Genomic DNA, 22,899 nt, shown 5'->3' on the forward strand with positions numbered 1-22,899 from the left:
GGTAACTAACTGTAATTCAAGTATGAAAGAAATCAAATACAAGTGGTATGTTTTTCAAACTGTCAAATTAAATCTTTCAAAAACATTTTACTTTGGCTTCTAAACAGAGTCTGATTCTATTAAATTCCTAAATCATTTATTAAAAAAAGTAACCACATACTGTACATCTATAAAAGTGCCCAGTATGTTTTATGAAATAAAAGTGCAATCAACTTCCAAGCTAAAACGCATTGAGGAATGAGGTAGTTTAACAAGGTCTGATGTGGTTCACTGACACCTAGTGACTATGCATGTATACGCCCGAAATTAAATGTTTATATTTTTGTTTTTGATTAAAACACATCATTAAATGATGGACGATAATCGGTAAATTTGTAATTATTGATATAGCAATATATATCATACTGTTTAGTATCGGGATATATTGTTCAATACAAGCTCCTCCTCCTCATCTACAAGTCCCGCCATAACCAGGCCCCACCCTACCTCATCGAGCTCCTGCACCAACACCAACCCACCCGCCTCACTCGCATCAACCACCAGACCTTGGGGGACCGAGCCTTTGCCATCACCCTTTGGAAATCACTACCACCGCCCATTAGAAACTCTGACTCACTACCAAACTTCAAATCATTACTCAAAACCCACCTGTTCAAAATGGCTTTTCCATAAACCCCTTTTCTTTTGTTTGTTGTTTTGTTTTATTCTTCATTGAGTGTCCAAAAAAGCGCTATACAATTTTGATGTATTATTAGTATTATATCGTCAGATTCATGGCAATGCACACCCCTACTATATAAACTGTTTGATTTCTTGTGTGAGGAAGATGCGGCGCTGCACTGTATATAAATCATCTTCCACCACATCAAAATGAATCCCTTAATCCCATGATTTATTAGCAGTCAAAACATCTGCACCCTGCAACACTATTTCCGACATTCCGACATATGGCTGTCTGTCATGGACAAAGCAGCTTTTTTAATATACCCAAACACACTTGTTTACCCAGTTGTCTCGCATAATGAAAGTAAAACTTTATTATATATGTCTTTGGAATCTACTCAAAAATCTCTTGGAAGTAATCAGCATGGCTCCCGCTCTGCATTCTAGCTGCACATCTCAACTTAATGAAATCATTATTGAAATATATTCACGTTTTTGGAATCATGCAAAGAAGAAACGTCCAAACAAAAGCACGCTGAATCGCATCACTGCGTGAAGTAGAGTTCAACAGACATTCATTGTCTGGGTGAAGGGCAAAGCTAAATGTTAAAAATAAAAAACAAACAACTCCAGGTTTCCCTCTTTCTATAACTTTATTGTTATCCACTTATCGCTGTCCGCATGTAAACCTGAGAGGGCAGCAAACGGCAGAGCAGATCTAAAGGAAAAGCCAGGGATTAGACAAGAATGGAAGGAGTGATGAAAGGAGAGCTTCGTTCCGTTTTTTCAGCCCTTTGAAGGTCAAGATGAAATGGTGCATTGACCAGAGTCTAATACATCCAAGATTAAAGCTGGAGCGATGGCATAAACCCCATCTTTTACTCCTATACCAACAAAAACCTTCAAACTGCGTCTTCAAACGTATAAAAGCATTGAAGCAACTTGTAAATCTCATTAACAAGACAGGATTAAATGAGTAAAACAATGTAAACAGAAAGTAATGAACCAATGTATGTGGATGTTTTTAAGATTAAAAACAGCTTTCACTGACACTGTGATGCACAAGGGGAGAGAAAGAAAAGGGCATTCATTCTGCAGCACATTTAATCAGCAAATGAGTCATAATGCAAGCTAAAAGGAATCCAGTTTACAGCAGCTCACTGCGACACAAGCGTTCGTGCAGGTAGAGCGCTGCTTCACAGAAAAAAACCCAAAAAGTTTGGCCTTACACTTGTACCTTATTCTTTACATGTGATGTTGAGTAGTTTTCTACTAAAACTAAACAAGCAGAGTCCTGACAAATGATCACATTTGTTCAGCTTTTGTGCCCTATGGTTTAGATTGACCTAAAAATATAAATAGACCACACAGCAGCAACAACAACAACAACAAGCAGAGATTTAGATGGAAATGTTTACATGAGGTACGTTCTCAGCTCTCAACGTGACCTCACTGTGTGCTGAAATCTCTGATTATCCAGTATGGCTGCACTTGTGTGTGTGACTCACCAAGCCCTCAGTCTAAAAGCCTCTGGTATGTCCGGGTTGACCATGACCGTTGAGCTGAACAAAACGGAGAGAGATCTGCCCCCAAAATCTGACAGGCGAGCCCCTTTGATGGCTACGACAGGCTGCTCGGAGCCATTAAATTTCTCTGCCTGAAGAGATTAAAAAAAAAAAAATAAATATTCAGTAAAACATATGGAACAGCAAGAGAGTTCCACTACAAAGATGGTCAAAAATGGCAGTGTGCCAAGATAGTGAATCCTGGCGGCGCCACTGAAAGGCATAGCGCAGCGTTATAGATCAATAAAACTAACAAGTAAAAGGCTGAAATTGTTGCTAGAAAGATTGTTTTAATCGCTCATATTGACATTGTCGGAAAAGTTTTTGCGCATTGCATTGTGGGATGTGGAGTCTCGTAGATGGACGCATGGAAGTGTTTTCACTTTGTTCTTACTGTAATGAAAAAAATCATACACACGCACGAACACACTCAAAAACACAAAATAAGTTTGGATCCACTAATAATGGATTTAAAATAACAAATCAACTGTTTGTAATAAAGACGTAAGATACAGTAGGAGAGTAAAGTAAAGAAATATTGATATTATTACCTCCTCTCCCCATAGTGTTGCTGACACCATTTTACCACTTGTGTCAATCAGGTTGATGACTCTCTTGGAGACTTCTCGGCTGGCCTTTGTGGTGATACGGGACACGTCCTCAGTGCTCTTGCACACTCCAATCACATCTGTAGGTAAATAGCAAGTACATCTCCATGTGTACACCCTGACTCAGTCAGCAGTTAAGATCATATTTTAATGCCTGCAGCAGAGTCGTAAAATGACCCCGGGTGTATTGAGAAAAATGTTAAGTACTCTCACATTAAAAGTTTTAAGATCTAATGCAGCAGGAGCCACGAGTCTCTCTGTGGTGATGCCGAGTCACAGGAGACTGACATAAATGTCGAGATTAGCTGGCAAGCAATTAAAATTTGAGCAAACACATCCTTCTTTTATGGAGAATTCCTGTCATAACCATGACGTAAATGCTTCATTCAAAATTATTATGAAATAAAAGAGCAATGCACTATTTTAGGTTGAGAGTCTGGCCTACGTTAGCTAAATTTTCAATCTTAAATAATAAGAGGACCATATCGATTTATAAAGAGCGTACTGTGGTGTGAAAAAGGAAGACACAGGAGAAAGAGGCTATTGGAGGAAGATTATATTCTGTAGAAACCTCTAAAAGGAAGATGCAGAATAAATAAAAATATGATGTACAACAACCAACAATACCAATGAATCGTGGATTAAATCAAAAAACCAAATAAATAGAAATCATGTCACAATGGCTATATTTGCATTTCTGAGATATTGAAGCCAACTACATTACAATGAAGGTTTTTTCCTATTTTACTAAAAGTAAAATGCTTTATTCAATTATTCATAATGTATACCTTCACTTTCACTCAGTATTTGATGATCTTTTCTTTTTTAAATCTTTTTTCTGCTCTCTCTGCTGACATTTTCTGAAGTCCCAGCCTCCCTCCTCTCCCACTCTGTTTAATTAATTTCATTATGACTGAGAAAATCTCTGAACTCCATTATCAACACAGTTATGAGTTGAGATATCTCATTAAAATGTTATGATGCCCTAATAAATAAAGGTTTATAATAAGAGGGAGAGAGCCCATGACACAGAAGGTTATAGAACAGGAATGGGCAACTATCACAGCGAGGGCCACAAAAATGTGATTGTATCTGGGCCACATTATCAACATTTATGCAAGCATTAGAATAATGACTGATTTGAGCATTAATACGGGGGTGTGTGGGGTGTTGTTTTGTTAGTTTTTAGTCATTTTGTGTGTTTTTGGAGTCATGTGTGTTTTTGTTATTTTTGTGTGTTCTTGTTGTGATTTTGTGTATTTTTCTGTAATTTTCTGTGTTTATGTTGAGGATTTGTTTGTTTTTGGGGTCACTTTCTGTATTTTTTTGTTGTTCTGTATTTTCCTGTCATTTTGTGTAATTTTGTTGACAGTTTGTGTGTCTGCTGAGCTAATCTGTGTTGTTTTTTGTGTTTTCGTAGTCATTTTGTTTGTTTAAGTGGTTGTTGTGTCTGTCTTTGTTGTTAATTTGTGTTTTATGAGTCATTTTGTATATTTTTTGTGTGTTTTTATGTACTTTGTGCATTTTGCATTCAATTTGTGTGTTTTGGGAGTTATATTGGGGTTTACATTCCTTCCAACTTCTTGAAATACAATTTTTGGGGATTTGCTTTGGGGGCCACACAAAATTAGACTGAGGGCCACATGTGGCCACCGGGCCGCAAGTTGCCTGTGTCTGTTATAGAACATTCTGGATCATACCACATGACCTCTCAGAGTAATGATATGTTCATTCATATTTCACAACATAATTGTTAAGGTTTGTGTGTTTAATGCTCACTTTGTTCTGTCATCTAACAGTTGTCTTTGAAATGTGTGCAGACGGCACGTGAAGTGCAGCAGGGCTGTAGGCAGTCGTGTCTTAAAAGTGAGACGATGAGCACAAGACGTCTCGCACAGACCTGAGATGATGGTATGAGAGGCAGCAGACTGGAACAGTTCAATGCGCAAGGGTCAGTGAGACGGGTCAGGACACGTTTCGCTCTAACAGGATTTACTGTGAAGTTCCAGCTGAGATTTCCACGTAGCTACGCTGCACACGGTCACAGAAACACGAAAACTTTGAGCAACTTTGGAAAACAGAGAAAAGTGAACATAAAGTTTGTTTTTTTTAATGTTAGGAACTATTTTGAGCCTATTTTGAACTATTATGCCTTTTAATATTTGTTGATATGATGGGTGAGAAGTCTAGACCAGTGTACCCTCTACTCCTGCACACTTCAAAAACATAATCATGTAATGTCATATACAATGTAGCCCTACGCTGAAATTTGTCCCTGAATTTGACCTATCCTGTTAAGGAATAATATACAGTATAAGAGGGCTGCACAATTGATCGAATTTTAATTGTGATTATGATTTTGGCTGCCATAATTAAATTAACCTGATCTGCTACAGATCTAATCAGACACTTTCTGTCGCTTGACGTCGCGTCATTTACATTGATTTTAAATGTAATCTAGTCGCTGAAGTCGCATTTGGTGTGAACGCAGTACGCACCTTATTGTTCTTGCGTTTTCTTTATACGCTGAATTTTTTTCAAGAAGTTGCCCTCTGTACATTTTTATTTCTCGGGTAAAGGTTTATTTTTTCTGCTGTTCACATATTGTTTGTTAAAAAGTAGTTCATTCAAAATACAAACTTGATGATTCATTGTGATTAATACTCAATGTTTATTTTTAGCACTGCGGACAGGTGTTAGCTATAAGACAGTGGAATGAGCAATATCCTCCAACGTGCCAAACCTGCCTTAGTCACATTCTATGAAGACACTTGGTTTATAACTGGCTCATATGTGCCTGTCATCTATGGAAAAATGTGACTAACTACATGCAGCAGATAAATTTAACAAGGGAAGGAATGGCAGCCATGTTTGTGCTTTCCTTAAGCAATTTGACAACTTCTGCCAAATCCCAGCGAGCATTAGCACACGTCCCCTCATCTGCGCTAGCATCCCACATGCTGAGTTTTTTTGCAATTGACGGTTTTCTTCATATTTCTTAAGCAAACGAAATCATACGGTGACTGATTTGCATCTCTTTCTCGATTTGTTTCAGTGACTTTCTGATTGTGGCAGTTAGTTGTGTCATCAGCCGAGCACTGATTAACTTATGTTTATGCATGAAATCAGCTCAACTTGACAAACATATCAGTGGTTTATGTCCTGGTCGTATGAGCAGGGTTAGTTTTGGGTCCGTTTCAGACTTTTTTCTTAATTTGAACGTCACCAGTTTAGAGTCATAAAGACACAACTGGTGATTATTTGTGTTTCTCACCGATGATGGTATTGTTGTCTTTGTTCTCGAGCTCCGCGATGGGCACAAAGTCACAGTGCACAGCAGGAATGTCCTCGCTGTCGTCACACGGCACAATGGATGAGTGAGCGTTGAGGGTCATCTCGTAGTCATTTTTCAGCGTGGTGTACTGCTTGTTCGCCACCTTTAGCGTTCCCTTGGAGATGTAGTACACCTGGTGAGAAGTGTCCATGAAGAGCATTAGGGCATCAAAATATAAATATGTAAACTGAGTTTGACACTAACAAACCAATAACAATTGAGAATCAGAACTTGAAGAGACTATGGGAGATGAAGGCTAACAATTTGTAATAAATATGGATAGAAAATCAGTGGAAAATAATCAATGGATACTTTTTAATGTAAAAATTATCAAACTGGTGACATGTATTTTGGTCCTGCCCTAAAATATTAATATTTTGGAAGAATGTTGTTGATAATGTAAATTATGTATTTGAATGAAATAAGACGACAATATTTGGGGTAATGTTTGACAACTGCGCAAATCCTTATCTCGGTGGTTCCCAACCTTTTTTGAATCGTGATATCAAGAATTTCTGGCGACCCCAAAGAAATTTTGTTTAGAATTAGATTTTGATCATGTTTGTTATAATGTACTACAAATACAGAGTAGTCAGGACTAGTGACAAGTTGTGCCAGCTCAGTTCTTTTTTACTATATTTTAGTTTAACTAGATTTATATTTGACAAAGTGTAAGTATAGAATATAGTTGTTTAAGATTGTGTGTTGTTTTGATTAAAAAAAAAAAAAAAAAAAAGTTTGAAAAACGCTGTTTTATCTGATCAATGTACTTATGTCAGTAGCAAAGAAAGCGCATCGGTTATCAGCAGTCACCCCAACTAAAGATGAATAATAGAGAAAAATAATGTATTTAAAGTAAAGAATAACTTTTAAATCAACACAACAGAAGAACGTATGTGATAGAAAATAGAAACCATTAATCCAAAAAGATATTATTTAAAGCAAGTATTTACATAATCAATTATTCTCGTGATATATTGTTTTTGTTTTGTGTTTTTCTTACTTTGGATATTATTCTGGTCACCACTGCGGTAGTTTTTATTATGCTGAGGCGGTTATTCATTACAGATGTTATTGTTGTTTTTGTCACCACTGTTTTGTTTTATTTTCTCTCTCTTTCTACCATCCTTTAAATATGATTGGTAATATTGCTGTAATTGTTGCTGTTTGACCATCTTTATGTAATAAAAACGATGTATATATAAACTTTCTTGAACCTGTTTGTTGAAGCTGTGACTGATTTAATTCACTGCTGCTTTATTGATCCTTCACAGCATCTCACATTCCTCTAGCGCTCTGTGCTTCTGTCACTGTGGCTCCTCTTCCCGTCCTTCCTTCGTCCCTGCTTTACCCCACACTGTGAGAGGAGCATGAAACTAATGTGATAAGCTTTCTGTCTGCTCAGTGTCGCTCCCACCCACACACTGTTCTGCGTGTCAATACCCAGAACACGAAGGGAAGGACGATTAATTTCCTTATATATTTTTTGGAGGGGAAGAGGGCACAAATTGATTCCCAGCCTGAGCTAAAACATCACTGATACCTCAGTGAAAAAGATTAGCCATTTGATGGCCAGGGTTAATTGAATTAACCAAACACTTAAATATGTGTTGTACCCAACATATGTAGGGACTGGTAACACTAATGAAAAGGGTCAGTGTGTGAAACTGATTTTCATAGTAATTTTGCTTGTATTCATTATTTTATTTGTCAGAAACTGTCAGTCAACACCTCTATTAAACATCATGACTGGGTGATTTTAGTAGTCACACAACTTGTGTTACGATGGTCATATGTTGTGAATGTGTGTGTTTTCATGCATCTGGGTGAATCCTGCAGGAGGATGGAAAATGGCAGCTCTGAATGGTCCCTGCCCCACTCTAACTGAATATATAATAATACATTTTATTTGTAATGCACTTTACATTTGATGCCAAACCTCAAAGTGCTACAAGATAAAAACAATACAACACAACATATATTGAAAGACAGGACTAAAAGAGGCATTAACTATTAAAATACATTTCTTTAAAAAGGTGATATTTAAGTTTTTTCTTAAAAATGTCCACCGTGGGCCCTGAGGTGGTCTGGGAGGGCAGTGATTCTCAACTGGTGGGTCGGGACCCAAAAGTGGGTTGCGGTCCTGTATTGGGTAGGTCGAGGACAGCTGGTCAAAAATAAATACTTAATGTCTCATGTTGAACTTTTCTTTTGACAGGCATGCTGTGAAATAAATGTTGCATTGAAAAAATATATAGATTTATGTTTTAAAAAAGATTATATATGCTTGCTTTCAACAGCTATTTTTGAAAAACTAAATTTGATTGGTTGAATTCTATAAAAAAAAAAGTGGGGTGTGATTTAATGACGGTAGCAAAATGTGGGTCCCAGGGTGAGATCAGATCAGAACCCCTGCACGAATAGCATTAGTCCTCCCACCTCCTGCATTCCAACCATTAGGGTCAGAGCATTAGAGTGTTTGTGGTGCAGGCATGGCCAACAAACGCACAAAAAGACTCCAAAAACACACATAATGACAAAAAAAAAAAAACACAAAAAAACAAAAACACACAAATCCAAAACAACATGCAAAACCCTAATAAAAATGCACAAATTCACTTTAAAAACACACAAAAATGACTTGAAAAAACACAAAATGAAAACAAAAATACACAAACTCAGATAAAACCCTTTGCTTTTTTCCTGTATTAATGCACAGATTGGTCATTATTCTAAACTGGTGCAGTGCCCGTAGGAAGTATGTATAGCTATAGAAAAGTGGGAGGTTAAGTAGCTTTTTTATAAATGGCCAAATGAGGTTGTGTTTGAAGGTGGGACGTCAGGTACATTTAGGCTTGTTGTGAAATGTGTAGAGTGATAACTATTGTGTTTTCACATTTTTTGGCATTTAGCAAGGACACTGTAGGGAGTTGAACACCATTCCACTAATGTTTCACCACTACCGGTGCCTTCTGCTTTTTTAGCCATTAGGAAAAAGCAAAAACAGTAATGCAACAGCATGATATTTGAAAGGCCAAATCTGGTTAGATTTCTGTTTTGAGGATAATTAAAGGGTATAGTGCAGTGCCCATAGGACGCATGTATGGAGGTTAAGTAGCTTTTTCATGGATGGCCAAATGAGGTTGTGTTTGAAGGTGGGACGTCAGGGACATTTAGGTTTGTTGTGAAATGTGTAGAGTGATAACTATTGCATTTTCATATATTTAAATGAATAAATTGGGAAAAAGCAATACACCAGCATGAAGTTATGCCTGGAGAAGCACTTGTACAGTGTTCGTCAGAAGTATGTATTCATATAGTGGGAGCTTCAGTAGAGTTGTAAATAACTTGGAATGCAGAGTGAAACCATTAAATAGAACTTACCTTTCCTTGTTCCACTAACGAGAAAAATTTGTCCACTTCACTGTTGAAAGCACTGATCCTGATTTCTCCCTGTTGACAGGCAGCACAGTTCCATTTACCACCATTTTATTACATAGACAATACAAATAAATACCAATATCAGCAACAGTGTAACACATGCAGATATTTCAATATCCCTAATTCTCCACTCACACTCTCATCCACGATTTCAAAGGAGAAAAGTTTGCCATCTCCTCTAGAGTTGCTCCAAGTGCGAATGTTGGACTTGTTTGTGACTCTGGCTCGGATGGTCCACCTACAAAAAAACACAATACATGCATTTCATAAAGTCTGTCAAACAACGCAAAGATGCTTTAAAAAGCTTCTCTTTTGATAAAGAGCATTAGTCATAGTCACACAACTGGAGGAAGACAAACTACAAAGGAAATTGAGAAAAAGTGTATTTTGACTATTTACAGCTCTATATCATGACAACTAGATCAGCAACTTTCTTATAGAGTAAAATGAAATTAGGGGCTGTATGTCTGCTAATTCTTGGATGCACAAACTGAACTTCTTAATTTGCAAAGCTTGCACAGCATAACACAGTCAGCTTTATGACTGGGTTGATAATTGTACAGCAGAAGATACTCATCCCATAACATTGCATGCAAATAAATCCTGTATCAAGGGAGCAGCTCCTGGCCCAGAGTGAACTCCATTCACTTAGTATGGATAAGACAGCAAAAACCAACAACTGTCTGTTCCTGATGGTTTTACTCACCAGTAGTAACAAAAAAAAAAAGATTTTGTGCACAAACAAGCACAGAAACCAACTTCTGTTTTTTTTTTTATTTTATTACTTTTATAGCAGAAACACTATAGCACAGATATTGGCAACTGGGGGCCACATGCAACCCTTGGTCTAATTTTTGCAGCCCCTAAAGTAAATGCACAAAACAACTCCAACAATATACAAAAACCAAAAATACTCAAAATAACCCTAAAACAAATTAAATTACAGACAAATGCAAACAGGAAAAACAAAAAATCTGCAAATTTCTACACAAAACTCCTATACAAAAAACCCCCTGAAAAATATACTTCTAAAACACAAAATGACAGCAGAAAAGCACAGAATGACTCATAATACACAAAACAACAACAAAATTACCCAAAATGACAAAAAAAAACTGCAAAAATGCACAAATTGACAGAAATATACACAAAAAGGACTACAAATACACACAAAAAGCAAAAATACCCTAAATTAACCCTAAAAACAAACAAAATTACAAACAAATGCAAAAAAGGAAAACAGAAATATGAAAATTTCCACACAAAACTCCTCTACAAATGCTCTAGAAAACTAAAAATATACAAAACGTCAAATACAAAATTATTCAAAAACACAAAATGACAACAAAGATATTATTGTGGTGAATATTAGGTTTTAATATGTAATGGTAAACGCAAAACATATATTTTACGAAAGAAAAGTTGGTTTATGTATTTAAAACGTGCTTTTTTATGCTTTAGATCACAGTAATATCTGAGTGACCACGCCTTTAGCTGGTGTTGACAAATAAAAAAAAAATAGACAGGAACCCTCCCCTGTGAACTTACTTGCTTTGGTAGGGGTTGAGATGAGCAATTGGAATCACTTTAGCTGAACCTGGCGAAGAACCAGCAACCTTTGTGGGAGACGTTTTCATGGGTGAAAATTTGCTTGGTGAAAGTGTTGATGTTGGCGACGCCTTTCCGACAAAACCTCTTCCACGACCTCTGGGAGATGAAGACGCTGTAGGCAGAGGACGTGAAATAAGTCAAGGTGGGCCTCAAATAGTCAACAAATAAATAATAAATAGGTACCAATGAATAAATCCATTGATGGTCGTCTGTAAGTATTTGTTGTATTACAAAACCTGCCAGGGCAGCAGTGGAATTGAAGAATTGAAGTAAATTCAAGGAGTTTGTAGCACAGTGGTCAGTGCCTTCAGCTCATCTTCTAATGAATCTTTTTCTTTTTAAACTACTTTTCTTATTAAAAGTCTTTGTGCACCTTAAGGGTTTTCCTAGAGATGTTTCCAGATCTCCCAAGATTGAACAATTGAATTTTTTTCTTGTTTAAATCTTTTCTCTGATGAGAAAAATCTGTTTTAATCTAATTCTTTGGAATCATCCGAACTGCTGCAGGACATCAACAATTACACACTTCCTGCTTCCAGCAGGGTTAGTTTCGGGTCCGTTTCCCACATTTTGTTAATTTGAACGTCACCAGTTTAGAGTCATAAAGACACAACTAATTATTTGTGTTTCTCACCAATGATGGTATTGTTGTCTTTGTTCTCGGGCTTGATGGGCACAGCAGGAATGTCTTCACTGTCGTCACACGTCACAATGGCTGAGTGAGCGTTGAGGGTCATCTCGTACTCATTCTTCAGTTTGGTGTACTGCTTGTTCGCCGCCTTTAGTGTTCCCTTGGAGATGTAGTACACCTGATGAGAATTGCCAATGAAGAGTATTAGGGCAAACCGGAAAGCAGGTGGGCCCAAAATCCAATTATCTGCCTATAATTGTAATTTCCTTTGAAGTACCTTCAAAACGACATACTACACAACTATTTTCCAATATATTTGCAAATTACGGTGAAGGTGTGCCCTCCTGAGGCCCGATGTGTCCCAAATCAAAATATGGGAGGTATAATCATAATCTACATTCAAGTACCTTTGAAATGATATATCACACGACTATGTTTTGATAAATTCGGAAATTACCATAAAGAGGTGGTGGGCTCTCGGGCCAATGGGGCTTGAGCTCCAAATCAAATTGTGCAAGGTAAAATTGTAATCTACTTTGAATTGCCTTTGAAACGATAAATCACACGACTATGTTCCGATAAATTTACAAATTACTGGATAATTGGGTGGGCCTCCGAGAGGCTGTCAAATTACAGCCCGATTCAACAAGCATTAAAAGAGGAGTAGTCATTGCCCCCATGGCACATACGGAGTAATGGGCCCAATTCATATATTGGTATGTGTCAATAATTCGGTACCATGTTTCCCATAAATTTGGAAATTACCGGAAATGGGGGGGGTGCCATTTCAAAAAAAGAGCTCAGAGCATCTCATCATATTAATTCATAGAGTATTCATACCAAACTGCATTCCAATCTAACGAAAACTAACGGAGGAGTAGTCATTTGAAAAATGGGGTCCTCTAGTGCCCCCGTGACACGTACAAAGTAATGGGCCCCATTTATATGTTGGTATGTGCCAGTGAATCAGTACCACCAACCGTTGTAATATTTGACTCGCAAATAAATGAGAAATCGACTATTGTTTTTCTTTTCGGGCCCCTCGAGGCCCCAAATCAAAAATTGGGCTCCGAGTGTAGATGCATACACCCATAGATTAACTAGTGTACATAACAACAAGAATAAGAAGAACAAAGCAGGTGGCTTTTTTAGTCCGGTAGCCCGGCCTAAAATGTGCAAAAGGATGACAAAAACACACAAAAATGACTTGAAAAAACACAAAATGAAAACAAAAATACACAAAACGACTCCAAAAACCCACAAAACTACAACAAAATCGATAAAACCCTTTGCTTTTTGCCTGTATTAATGCACAGATCATTATTCTAAATGCAAAACGTTGCCCACTTCTGTTGTAGTGTATGTATGGGTAGTGGTTTCTTCAGGTTTATCTTGTATTTTTAAAATCACATTTGGAACTTGCATTGTTATTGAGAGTAACACTTATTCACTTGTGAAAAATAAATTTATTTTTAGCACTAAAATATCAGACTGTGTGGACTCTTCCTGTTATATCTCGACTCTTCCAAGACAGGACATAACTTAGAAACTCAATTGCAAGATATAATGCCTTAGTATGATTTCAGTTATCATTGCTGATGCTTAATAATAATATTTCCTCTAACTTGGAATGCAGAGTGAAACCATTAAATAGAACTTACCTTTCCTTGTTCCACTAACAAGAAAAATTTGTCCACTTCATTGTTGAAAGCACTGATCCTGATTTCTCCCTGTTGACAGGCAGCACAGTTCCATTTACCACAATTTTATTACATAGAAAATACAAATAAATACCAATAGTAGCAACAGTGTAACAAATGCAGATAATTCAATATCCCTAATTCTCCACTCACACTCTCATCCTCGATTTCAAAGGAGAAAAGTTTGCCATCTCCTTTAGAGTTGCTCCAAGTGCGAATGTTGGACTTGTTTGTGACTCTGGCTCGGATGGTCCAGCTACAAAAAAACACAATACATGCATTTCAAAAAGTCTGTCAAACAACACGAAGACGCTTTAAAAAGCTTCTCTTTTGGTAAAGAGCATTAGTCATAGTCACACAACTGGAGGAAAGACAAACTACAAAGGAAATTGAGAAAAAGTGTCTTGACTATTTACAGCTCTATATCATGACAAATAGATCAGCAACTTTCTTATAGAATAAAATAAAAATAGGGGCTGTATGTCTGCTAATTCTTGGATGCACAAACTGAACATCTTGATCTTATTTTTGGACCAGCCAATAAGGCTTGCACACCATAGCACAGTCAGCTTTATGACTGGGTTGATAATTGTACAACAGAAGATATTCACACCATAACTTTGCACGCAATTAAATCCTGTGTCATGGGAGCAGCTCCTGATCCAGAGTGAACTCCATTCACTTAGTATGGAAAAGACAGCAACCAGTGTTGAGAATAACAGCGTTTAAGTATAACAGCGCTACTAACGGTACTACCTTTTCAGTAAAGGAGTAATCTAATTAATTACTCTCTCATCGTTACAACGTCGTTACCGTTACCGACAGTAAAATGTGGCGAGTTACTTTTATGCACTGATAAGCTGGTATCTGACCCAGCGACTCACTCAGCCAAGATGAGAGACAGAAGCTGCAAGTAGGGTGAGGGGGAGGGCTTACACAGACACACAAGGAATGATGATTGGCTAAAGGTAAAGTCAAATTCCAGGGTAAGCCAATCAGTGACAGATTTCAGGTTAGTGGGCGTCGCTACTAAGCACAATGTGCCACACGGGTCAGAGAGGACGAGATGCGACAATGTCAAGCCTGGAGCAGTCTGTTGGAAGTACAATCACTACTTCAACCTGCTTGCTGTAAAAGGAAAAAAATGCAAGTCGAATTTACTAAAAGTATCCTCTTCATACGTAAGTTATTCTAATCTATAGAAACATCTCTCAGTGCTACTAAGCTGGTGGCCAAAACAAATAATGCTATAAGGGCTGCCAGCGCTGCTAGTAGAAAGCCAGGTGACATCAAGGAAGGACATGGAGCAAAGGCTGGATTTTTCTGCCCCACAGAAAGAAGGAAGGAAGGAAGGAAGGAAGGAAGGAAGGAAGGAAGGATGGAAGGATGGATGGATGGATGGATGGATAGATGGATAGATGGAAACATGGATAGATGGATAGATGGATAGATGGATAGATAGATAGATAGATATTGGCAACTGGGACGACATGCGCCCCGTGGTCTAATTTTTTGCAGCCCCTAAAGTAAATGCACAAAACGACTCCAAAAATATACAAAAAGCAAAAACTCAAAATAAGCCTAAAAACAAATGAAATTACAGACAAATGAAAACAGCAAATGTCACAAAACTCCTATACAGATACTCAAAAAAACTGAAAAATATACAAAATGACAACAAAAAAAAACTTCAAAAACACAAGATGACAACAGAAATGCACAGAATGAATAATAACACGCAAAACAACAACAAAAATACCCCAAATGACAAAAAAAAACACTCAAAATAACTGCAAAAATACACAAAATGACAGAAACACACAAAAAGGACTACAAATACACACAAACAGCAAAAATACCAGAATTAACTCTAAAAACAAACAGAATTACAGACAAATGCAAAAAAGGAAAACAAAAATATGCAAATTTCAACACAAAACTCCTATACAAATACTCAAAAAACTGAAAAATATACACAAAAACATATGTCAAAAACACAAAATGACATACAGAAATACACAGAAAAACTAATAACACACAAAACAACAACAAAAATAAACAGAATGACAAAAAAAGACAAAAAACTAACTTTTTTCTTTTTCTATATTATTTCTCAGTAGGTAATTATAAATACTGACCTGAATAATGCTACATAATGTAGTACTCGGATCAGATAATCAAATTTTTGTAGCCCTCGCTGTGATAAAAGTTTCTCATCTCTGCTACAGCAGGTGAAGTCCTCTGTTTTATTCACTGAAGTTACTCCCAAGCTTCAATGTTAGATTTTTCAGTTTTTACAACACCTTGAGGCGCAGTTATCTTATGAACTTGCATTTTTAACTTGGGCTACATTATTAAAGTTGAAAAAAGAACAACAGATACAGATACTTTGCTTAAATCTGCAAAACTGTTGCCTTGCTGTAGCGTGCACTTGATTCTTTTTTTTTAAGCAGAAAAATTTGAGGTTAGCCACCGACGGGGATGAGAAAGAAAAGGCTGCAAAACAGCAGTAAAACTAAGGCCTGGAGAGGATAGGAAATTGTAAGAGGAAAAAAGAAGAGGAAGAGAGGACGAAACATGAGGCTGACCAAATCCCTGCGGAGGAAAACAGAATCCAAACCTCTGCAGCGGACCATAAAGAGGCAGCAGTACCGCTCGTAACTCTGGCTCTTTCTAAGCAAAGATTGGTCATTTCATTTCATTTCCATGCAAATGTGCTGACTAACATGCACACATTCCAATCCGTGCCACCACACATTTGCACACAACACACACAACATACACACATCTCAAAACTCAGAAAGGCAGAGTTAGAAATTCATGGCAAGAATTTTTATGGCAACAAGAGAACCAACCAAATGGGTAACATTGAGGAGATAGTAATAAAGAACCCAATGTCACCAGGTGGATCCTGTCAATACATTTCTTCTTCTTTGTCAGCACTGGCAGAGGGTATTGCTACCCATATCTGAGCTTTTATTCACTTTTTATATCCAATGCTACATACTTGTTAGCTTGTTAGTAGCTTTAAAGCATTAGCCTGCCCTTCACATGAATGTATTTAAAATAGACGATAAATCAATGTTGAATAATTCCATTTTGTTACCAATTTCTGTAAGAAATGTCCTTGGGGTCATTTCCATATGTGAACAGGTAAAACTAAAATTAGTTCCCCAGGGCCAGCAGCATACTATAAAAAAAATGAATGAATAAATAATAGATAATGAAAAATCTATTATTTAAGCATATACACAAATCCAATGAGTTTCATCTGGATCTGGAAGAAAACAATATTGATAAACGTAACCTTTAGGTGACATTCCGTAGGATAAAGGATAATATATACTGCTTTAAAACTGTAACTATTGCAAGTGCTGAAAAGCTCTCATTTCATTGGGTTTTTTTTAATATTTATATTTACTAGTACAGTGCCCGTCGGAAGAATGTATTCATGTGGGAGCATAAGGGGTATATTTGCGGGTGCAAAATGTAGGGGCAATTTTCCTGGTTTAATTCTATGGGACATGTGCATGACTTCATCATCACTTTTATATTTTTTGTATGGTGTATTTTTCTGTAACGTATGTTTATTGGAGTCATGTGTATTTGTGTATCTTTCTGTCTTTTTGTGCATAAATGTTTGCTGTTTTTTTATTTAAATTTTTTTTGTAATGTATGTTTTTTTGCATGTGTATTTGTGTAAAATTATTGTTTTTGTTGCTATTGTAGTGTGAATCAGAAGTAATTTTGTGTATTTTTCTGTAAATGTATGTTTTTTTTTAATTCGAGTACAGTGCCCGTTGGAATTATGTATTCATATAGTGGGAGCTTAAGAAGAGTGGTCAATTATGGGCATATTAATAACAACATACTCTGTAGCATTATAAAGGGGTATATTTGCAGGTGCAAAGTAAAGTAGCGTGCGCAATTTCCCTGGTTTAATTCTATGAGACATGCGCATGATAAATGTGTTGTTTTTTTGTTGTTTTTTTAAGTAATTTTTATATTTTTTTCATCTGGTGTATTTTTCTGTAATGTACAGTGCCCGTCGGAAGTATGCATTCATGTGGCATTATACTGTAAGTGTTTAGTTTAGTGTATTTTGAGTCATTTTCATGTTTTTGTTGTCGTTTGGTGTATTTATCTGTGTTGTCTTGTGTGTAAATTTTGCATAAATATTTAGTTTTGTGTATTTTGAGTTATTTTCATATTTTTTGTTGTCGTTTAGTGTGTGTGTGCCTGCCTAACTTTCACTAAACTTATCTATTTTCAGTAGTTAAGTGTAGTGGCAAGTGTGTCGTGAGTGAAGCTGCAGTAATCATCAGGCGGGCTTCACTATGTAGCACCGTTTACTGATCTGACTCAACACTGCAGTCACTACCACCCAATGGACGGACATAAAAAACATGTATTTAAAAAGTTGGTCTATGTTTTTTATAACATACTTTTTATGCTTTATATCATAAAAACATTGCCTAGTATGAATGTAGTGTGTGAGTGAGTGTTAGTGGTGGTCGGAGGGTCCGATGGTGCACTATGGCAGCCTCGCTTCCGTCAGTCTGCCCCAGGGCAGCTGTGGCTACAACAGTAGCTTACCACCATTAAGTGTGGAGTTAAAGAATAATGCCTTAATTCTGTAAAGCGACTTTGAGTGTCCAAAAAAGCGCTATAAAATTGATGCATCATTATTATTATTATTATTATTATTATTATTATTATTATTATTATTATCACAGTAATATCTGAGTGACCACGCCTTTAGCTGGTGCTGACAAATAACAATAAAATAGAGAGGAACCCTCCCCTGTGAACTTACTTGCTTTGGTAGAGGTTGAGATGAGCAATTGGAATCACTTTAGCTGAACCTGGCGAAGAACCAGCAACCTTTGTGGGAGACGTTTTCATGGGTGAAAATTTGCTTGGTGAAATTGTTGATGTTGGCGACGCCTTTCCGACAAAACCTCTTCCACTACCTCTGGGAGATGAAGACGCTGTAGGCAGAGGACGTGAAATAAGTCATTGATGGTAGTCTGTAAGTATTTGTTGTATTACAAAACCTGTCAGGGCAGCAGTGGAATTGAAGAATTGATGTAAATTCATGTAGTTTGCAGCACAGTGGTTCTTATCCTTATTTCATCCTCTGGGGTTTTGACCACTTTTTAGACGACAATATCAGTGCCTTCAGCTCATTTTCTAATGAGTCTTTTCTTTTTAAACTACTTTTCTTATTAAAATTCTTGGTGCACCTTAAGGGTTTTCCTAGAGATGTTTCCAGATCTCCCAAGAAGTTGAACAATTTTATTTTTGTCTTGTTTTAAACTTTCCTATGATGAGAAAAATCTGTTTGAATCTAATTCTTTGGAATCATTCGAACTGCTGCAGGACATCAACAATTACACACTTCCTGCTTCCTGCCCAATTTGAGTTTTTATCGTCAACTTTCTTTAGAGTTGGAGATTAAGAAATAAACTGTATCTGGGTGGAGAACATTGATAATGCTCAATTCTCTACAGTCATTAATAATGGTAACAACTGAAGACAGCTATAAAACCAACAATCTATCAATAAATAAATAAATCCATGAATAAAGACAGACTTTACTTAATTATTTGTGATCAGATGTTTTAGAGTTTTCCTAAAGAATACTATTGTAGTGGCTTTTATTCAATATGCTGCAACTCACTTAAACAGAGGCAATCTAACTATACATTAAGATACATATTGACCCATTACACATTAGCGATAACAAACCCTCACTTACTGAGGAAGTATCTAAACTGCTCTAAAAGTTTAATGATGTTTAATGTATTATCTTATCATATGAACAGCTGCCAATATCCCAGCGTCCAAGACGTGCTCTCCCCACAGATCCCTTTTTAGAGTTGCCCAATTTTCTGTTAACATCAGTGTTGCCAACTAAAAAAAACTAATAATTAGAAACTGGTATCAGATTATCAGTCTTATGGGTAAAGAACCAAACATTCTTGTCTTCACTGAAGCAAAGCCGTAAGATTATCTTGTAATTAGACTGAATAAAGCAGGAGGAGTTAAAACAGGAAAGACAAATCTACCACTGGTGTTAACACTGGTGTTATTTTTATTTAAATTATTATGTAACAGATAATTAAAAATAAAAAAAATTAAAAACAGTGACAATTAACCTTAGGTATTTAGAAGGGACAATGCAAGGATTACAGTGATTTCTTTTGTTTTGACGAAGTGACTTCCCAACACATCTCTGGTGTTTTCGCTGGCTGAAAGTTGCCGCAAAACAATGGATGTTAACAATGGTTAAATAAAAAGTGTTTACAGTGGAGGTCAAAATAAACTTTCAAGCGACAATTTCAGCTTTTTTTTTAACAAATGATCTTGGATTTAATGATCTATTAGGCCTGTTAGAGCTGTACTGTACTGTAGAACAACGACCTGAAATGTAACAAGACCCAAACTGTTATAAACATTTTGACAATATCTTAGTGACAGTCAATGAAATTAACATTAGCAATATCTGTTTGTAAACGCCATCCTATTTATATATAATTACATTTTTTTGACTGTATTTTACAGCCTGATATGTAACAATGACCTGAAATGTAACAATACCGGAATCGTTAATAAAACCCAAAATGTAATAACTGGTGAATAATGGTAGAAAAGTGCTGAGCCCGAAGTGTAATTTAAAAATAAAATGTAATAAAACCCAAAATGTTACAACTGGTCAATAATGATGCTGAGCCCAAATTGTAAAAACTTGGTTTTAGTCTTAAATTTAGCAAAAAAGTGTCTCAGGCTCTAACAAGGCCTACTCTAAAAAGGATGGTGTTTACAAACAGATATTGACTGTGTTATGGCAATTATTATATTCATCATCATATCGTCAAATGTGTGTTCATGTGTACAATTTGTCATGTTTTAATACAAGGTGACTGCATTACTCTTTGCACTTTTGAACAGCTGAGTCATGTTAGATCAACAGTACAGATCGTATTGTATCCACAGTGTAACACACAGTCTCTACTGAAGGCCAAACTCAAACTCACATGCAGATATACGCACACACACTATCAAGGACATATCAGTGGCGCAGGCCTTCCTCATAATATACACATCTTCATCATCCTCCAACTTTTCCACTGTTGGGCATCTGACCCCCTCCTTCTCCTCACTTCAGTGTTGGGACTTTTTCTCATATCTGTATAAAGCTTAAGCTGTGAAACTGTTAGTTAGTCCTGTATATTCTGGACATCCTGCTTTGTCGCGGGCTGCCTTTCTTTCCACAGGATGGGACACTCTTTTTTGTACTCCTTTTCATTTAGTTTTATAATAAATCCTTTTTTTTATGAAATCATCACGCTTCGACTGGACTCCATCATTCAACAAGAGCAATAAATCATGTCTCCAAATGAGGTCAACCGCAAATTTGCCGTGACAACTGTCACTGGGATATTGTGTTAATTATCTCTAAAAACCCTTTATATAATATAACTATGTTTGTACTTGTAAACACAAACAATAACACATCTGAGAATTTCAGAACAAAGTTATGTTTGACAGTAAAAAACAAAAGACTGTAGCTCAGCTGTTTTGTTCATCATTACAACCCAAACACAAGAAGACATGAACAGTTTGGGCCGGCCCACAGACTGGTGAGGTGTGATCTCACCTCCCACATTAAAGCACCATCAGCCCCCCATTAGCATGACTCAGGCTAAACCGTTAGCTGCCAGTAATCCCTGCATCCTTCACGCTATGTTGGACGTGAAGGTTCTGCGATGTCGTGTAATTTTCGGGGTATAATTTTCACAACATAATTGGTTTTAGAGTACATTTCCTGTTGAGAGCACAACAAGTATGTACTCCTCCCCATGGCACCCTCATTCATTACTGTGTGGAAATATGTGAGTATTTTGGTGTGTGTCAGGAGTAAGGGCACATGGGAAATCACTGAACTAACAGCTATTTTCAGGTGAGAAGTAATTAACATCAATATTCATACACACGCTATGTGAATGGAGTGTTGGAGAGCAGAAGATGGAAGTAGAAGAAGAGATAGGGGAGCTGATAAGTATTAGGAGGTGAAGGGTGGACTGAGGAACATACAAATCAGATAGGCTCACACTTTCATTAAAGATCCTCATTTTGGGTGATTACGCTCTGTGTAAAGCTTCTAATATGAATGTCAGTGACGGACTCAGCAGTTCCTGTGCTCAGCGCCCATCGAACAAGAGATATAGAGACAAAAAAGTAAAGAAAGTGGATAATAAAGGAATGTGCATAACGAGGTGAAAATGAATGTGTGTGAATGTCTGAGAGGAAGACCAAGGAAATCTACAGCGAGAAGATCGTTATAAATAATGAATCACTTTTACAGCACTTCACCAAGTGCAGATCGCTTTTTGGAATTTAAATGTGATGCGCATGCAGTCTGGAAGCCCGTCTACGTGAAACGATGGCTGCTGATTCATATTTAAACTGGAACACGGACCCAGGAGTGACTACTGGGCCATGACCTCCGACGTCACACCATTTGCTGAGACTGAGAAAAATCTGAAATGTGTTAAGTACATTTCAGATTTTTTTTAAAAATACTATAGTTAGAATTTGTACAGTTTTTAGGACTATAGCGTCACGTGTGATCTACACACCTGACGTAAGAGTATAATTCTGTTTTTAGCCCTCGCAAGACAGGGTTCATTTCTATTTTATAACAGACAATTTACAGACTAGTTTTCAGGTTTGACATCATCCAATATGGGTTTTTTTTCTAAATATGTCTGCACATGCTGTTGAAGGTCAACACTACATGTGATGCAATCTTTTCACGACAGCTATGGATGTTTTGTTATTCCAATGAAACAATACATTCATTTTAATAGTTGTGACCATCACAAGCCAGGTAAGAAAAACGTATAATAATAATAATATATTTCATTTGTAAAGCACTTCACATTTAGCAATCTCAAATTGCTACAGAAACAGGGGCAGAAAACATTCAACAGATGAAATCAATAATAAAACCAACAGTGAATAAAATCAATAAAACGTAATTAGCCGAATGCTAAATTTTATTAAAGGGAGAATATAAAAAGAGAAGGCAGTGTTACACCGTAATGAAGGGGAAAGGAACAGGGGAGAGGGAGTCACGGTAGGACAATGGAAGGGGTGGGTAAGGATCAACTATTTTGATTGTGTTGAGAGAACAATGTGATGCAACAGTTGTGCATATTGGGGTCTATTCTCCCATCTGGACTTCAGTGCTTTTTTACACACCTCTCTCCTGCATGTATTCTCCGGTCCAGCCTCCTGACACGCCCACTGCGCGTAAATCAACCAAAAGCACCTAATG

The 22,899-nt window shown here is 36.9% G+C and overlaps 1 protein-coding gene across 6 annotated transcripts in view; it reads right to left on the reverse strand.

Moving 5' to 3' along the window:
* LOC114475887 (replication protein A 70 kDa DNA-binding subunit-like) overlaps positions 1–22,899 on the reverse strand; it is a 53,083-nt gene that overhangs the window by 23,339 nt on the left and 6,845 nt on the right. For all 6 annotated transcript variants that reach the window (XR_003675514.1, XM_028467067.1, XM_028467072.1 and 3 more), the window contains 10 exons: positions 18,370–18,544; positions 13,707–13,809; positions 13,515–13,583; positions 11,857–12,031; positions 11,160–11,334; positions 9,747–9,849; positions 9,555–9,623; positions 6,111–6,303; positions 2,780–2,916; positions 2,172–2,320 (listed from right to left, as the gene is read on the reverse strand). Coding sequence is in view for 5 of the 6 variants with exons in the window: in XM_028467067.1 (XP_028322868.1) it covers positions 2,172–2,320; positions 2,780–2,916; positions 6,111–6,303; positions 9,555–9,623; positions 9,747–9,849; positions 11,160–11,334; positions 11,857–12,031; positions 13,515–13,583; positions 13,707–13,809; positions 18,370–18,544 (1,348 nt within the window). In the remaining variant the exon portion in view is untranslated. The remainder of the gene's footprint in view (positions 1–2,171; positions 2,321–2,779; positions 2,917–6,110; positions 6,304–9,554; positions 9,624–9,746; positions 9,850–11,159; positions 11,335–11,856; positions 12,032–13,514; positions 13,584–13,706; positions 13,810–18,369; positions 18,545–22,899) is intronic.

Source organism: Gouania willdenowi, chromosome 14 (genome assembly GCF_900634775.1).
Source record: "Gouania willdenowi chromosome 14, fGouWil2.1, whole genome shotgun sequence".
NCBI lineage: Eukaryota > Metazoa > Chordata > Actinopteri > Blenniiformes > Gobiesocidae > Gouania > Gouania willdenowi.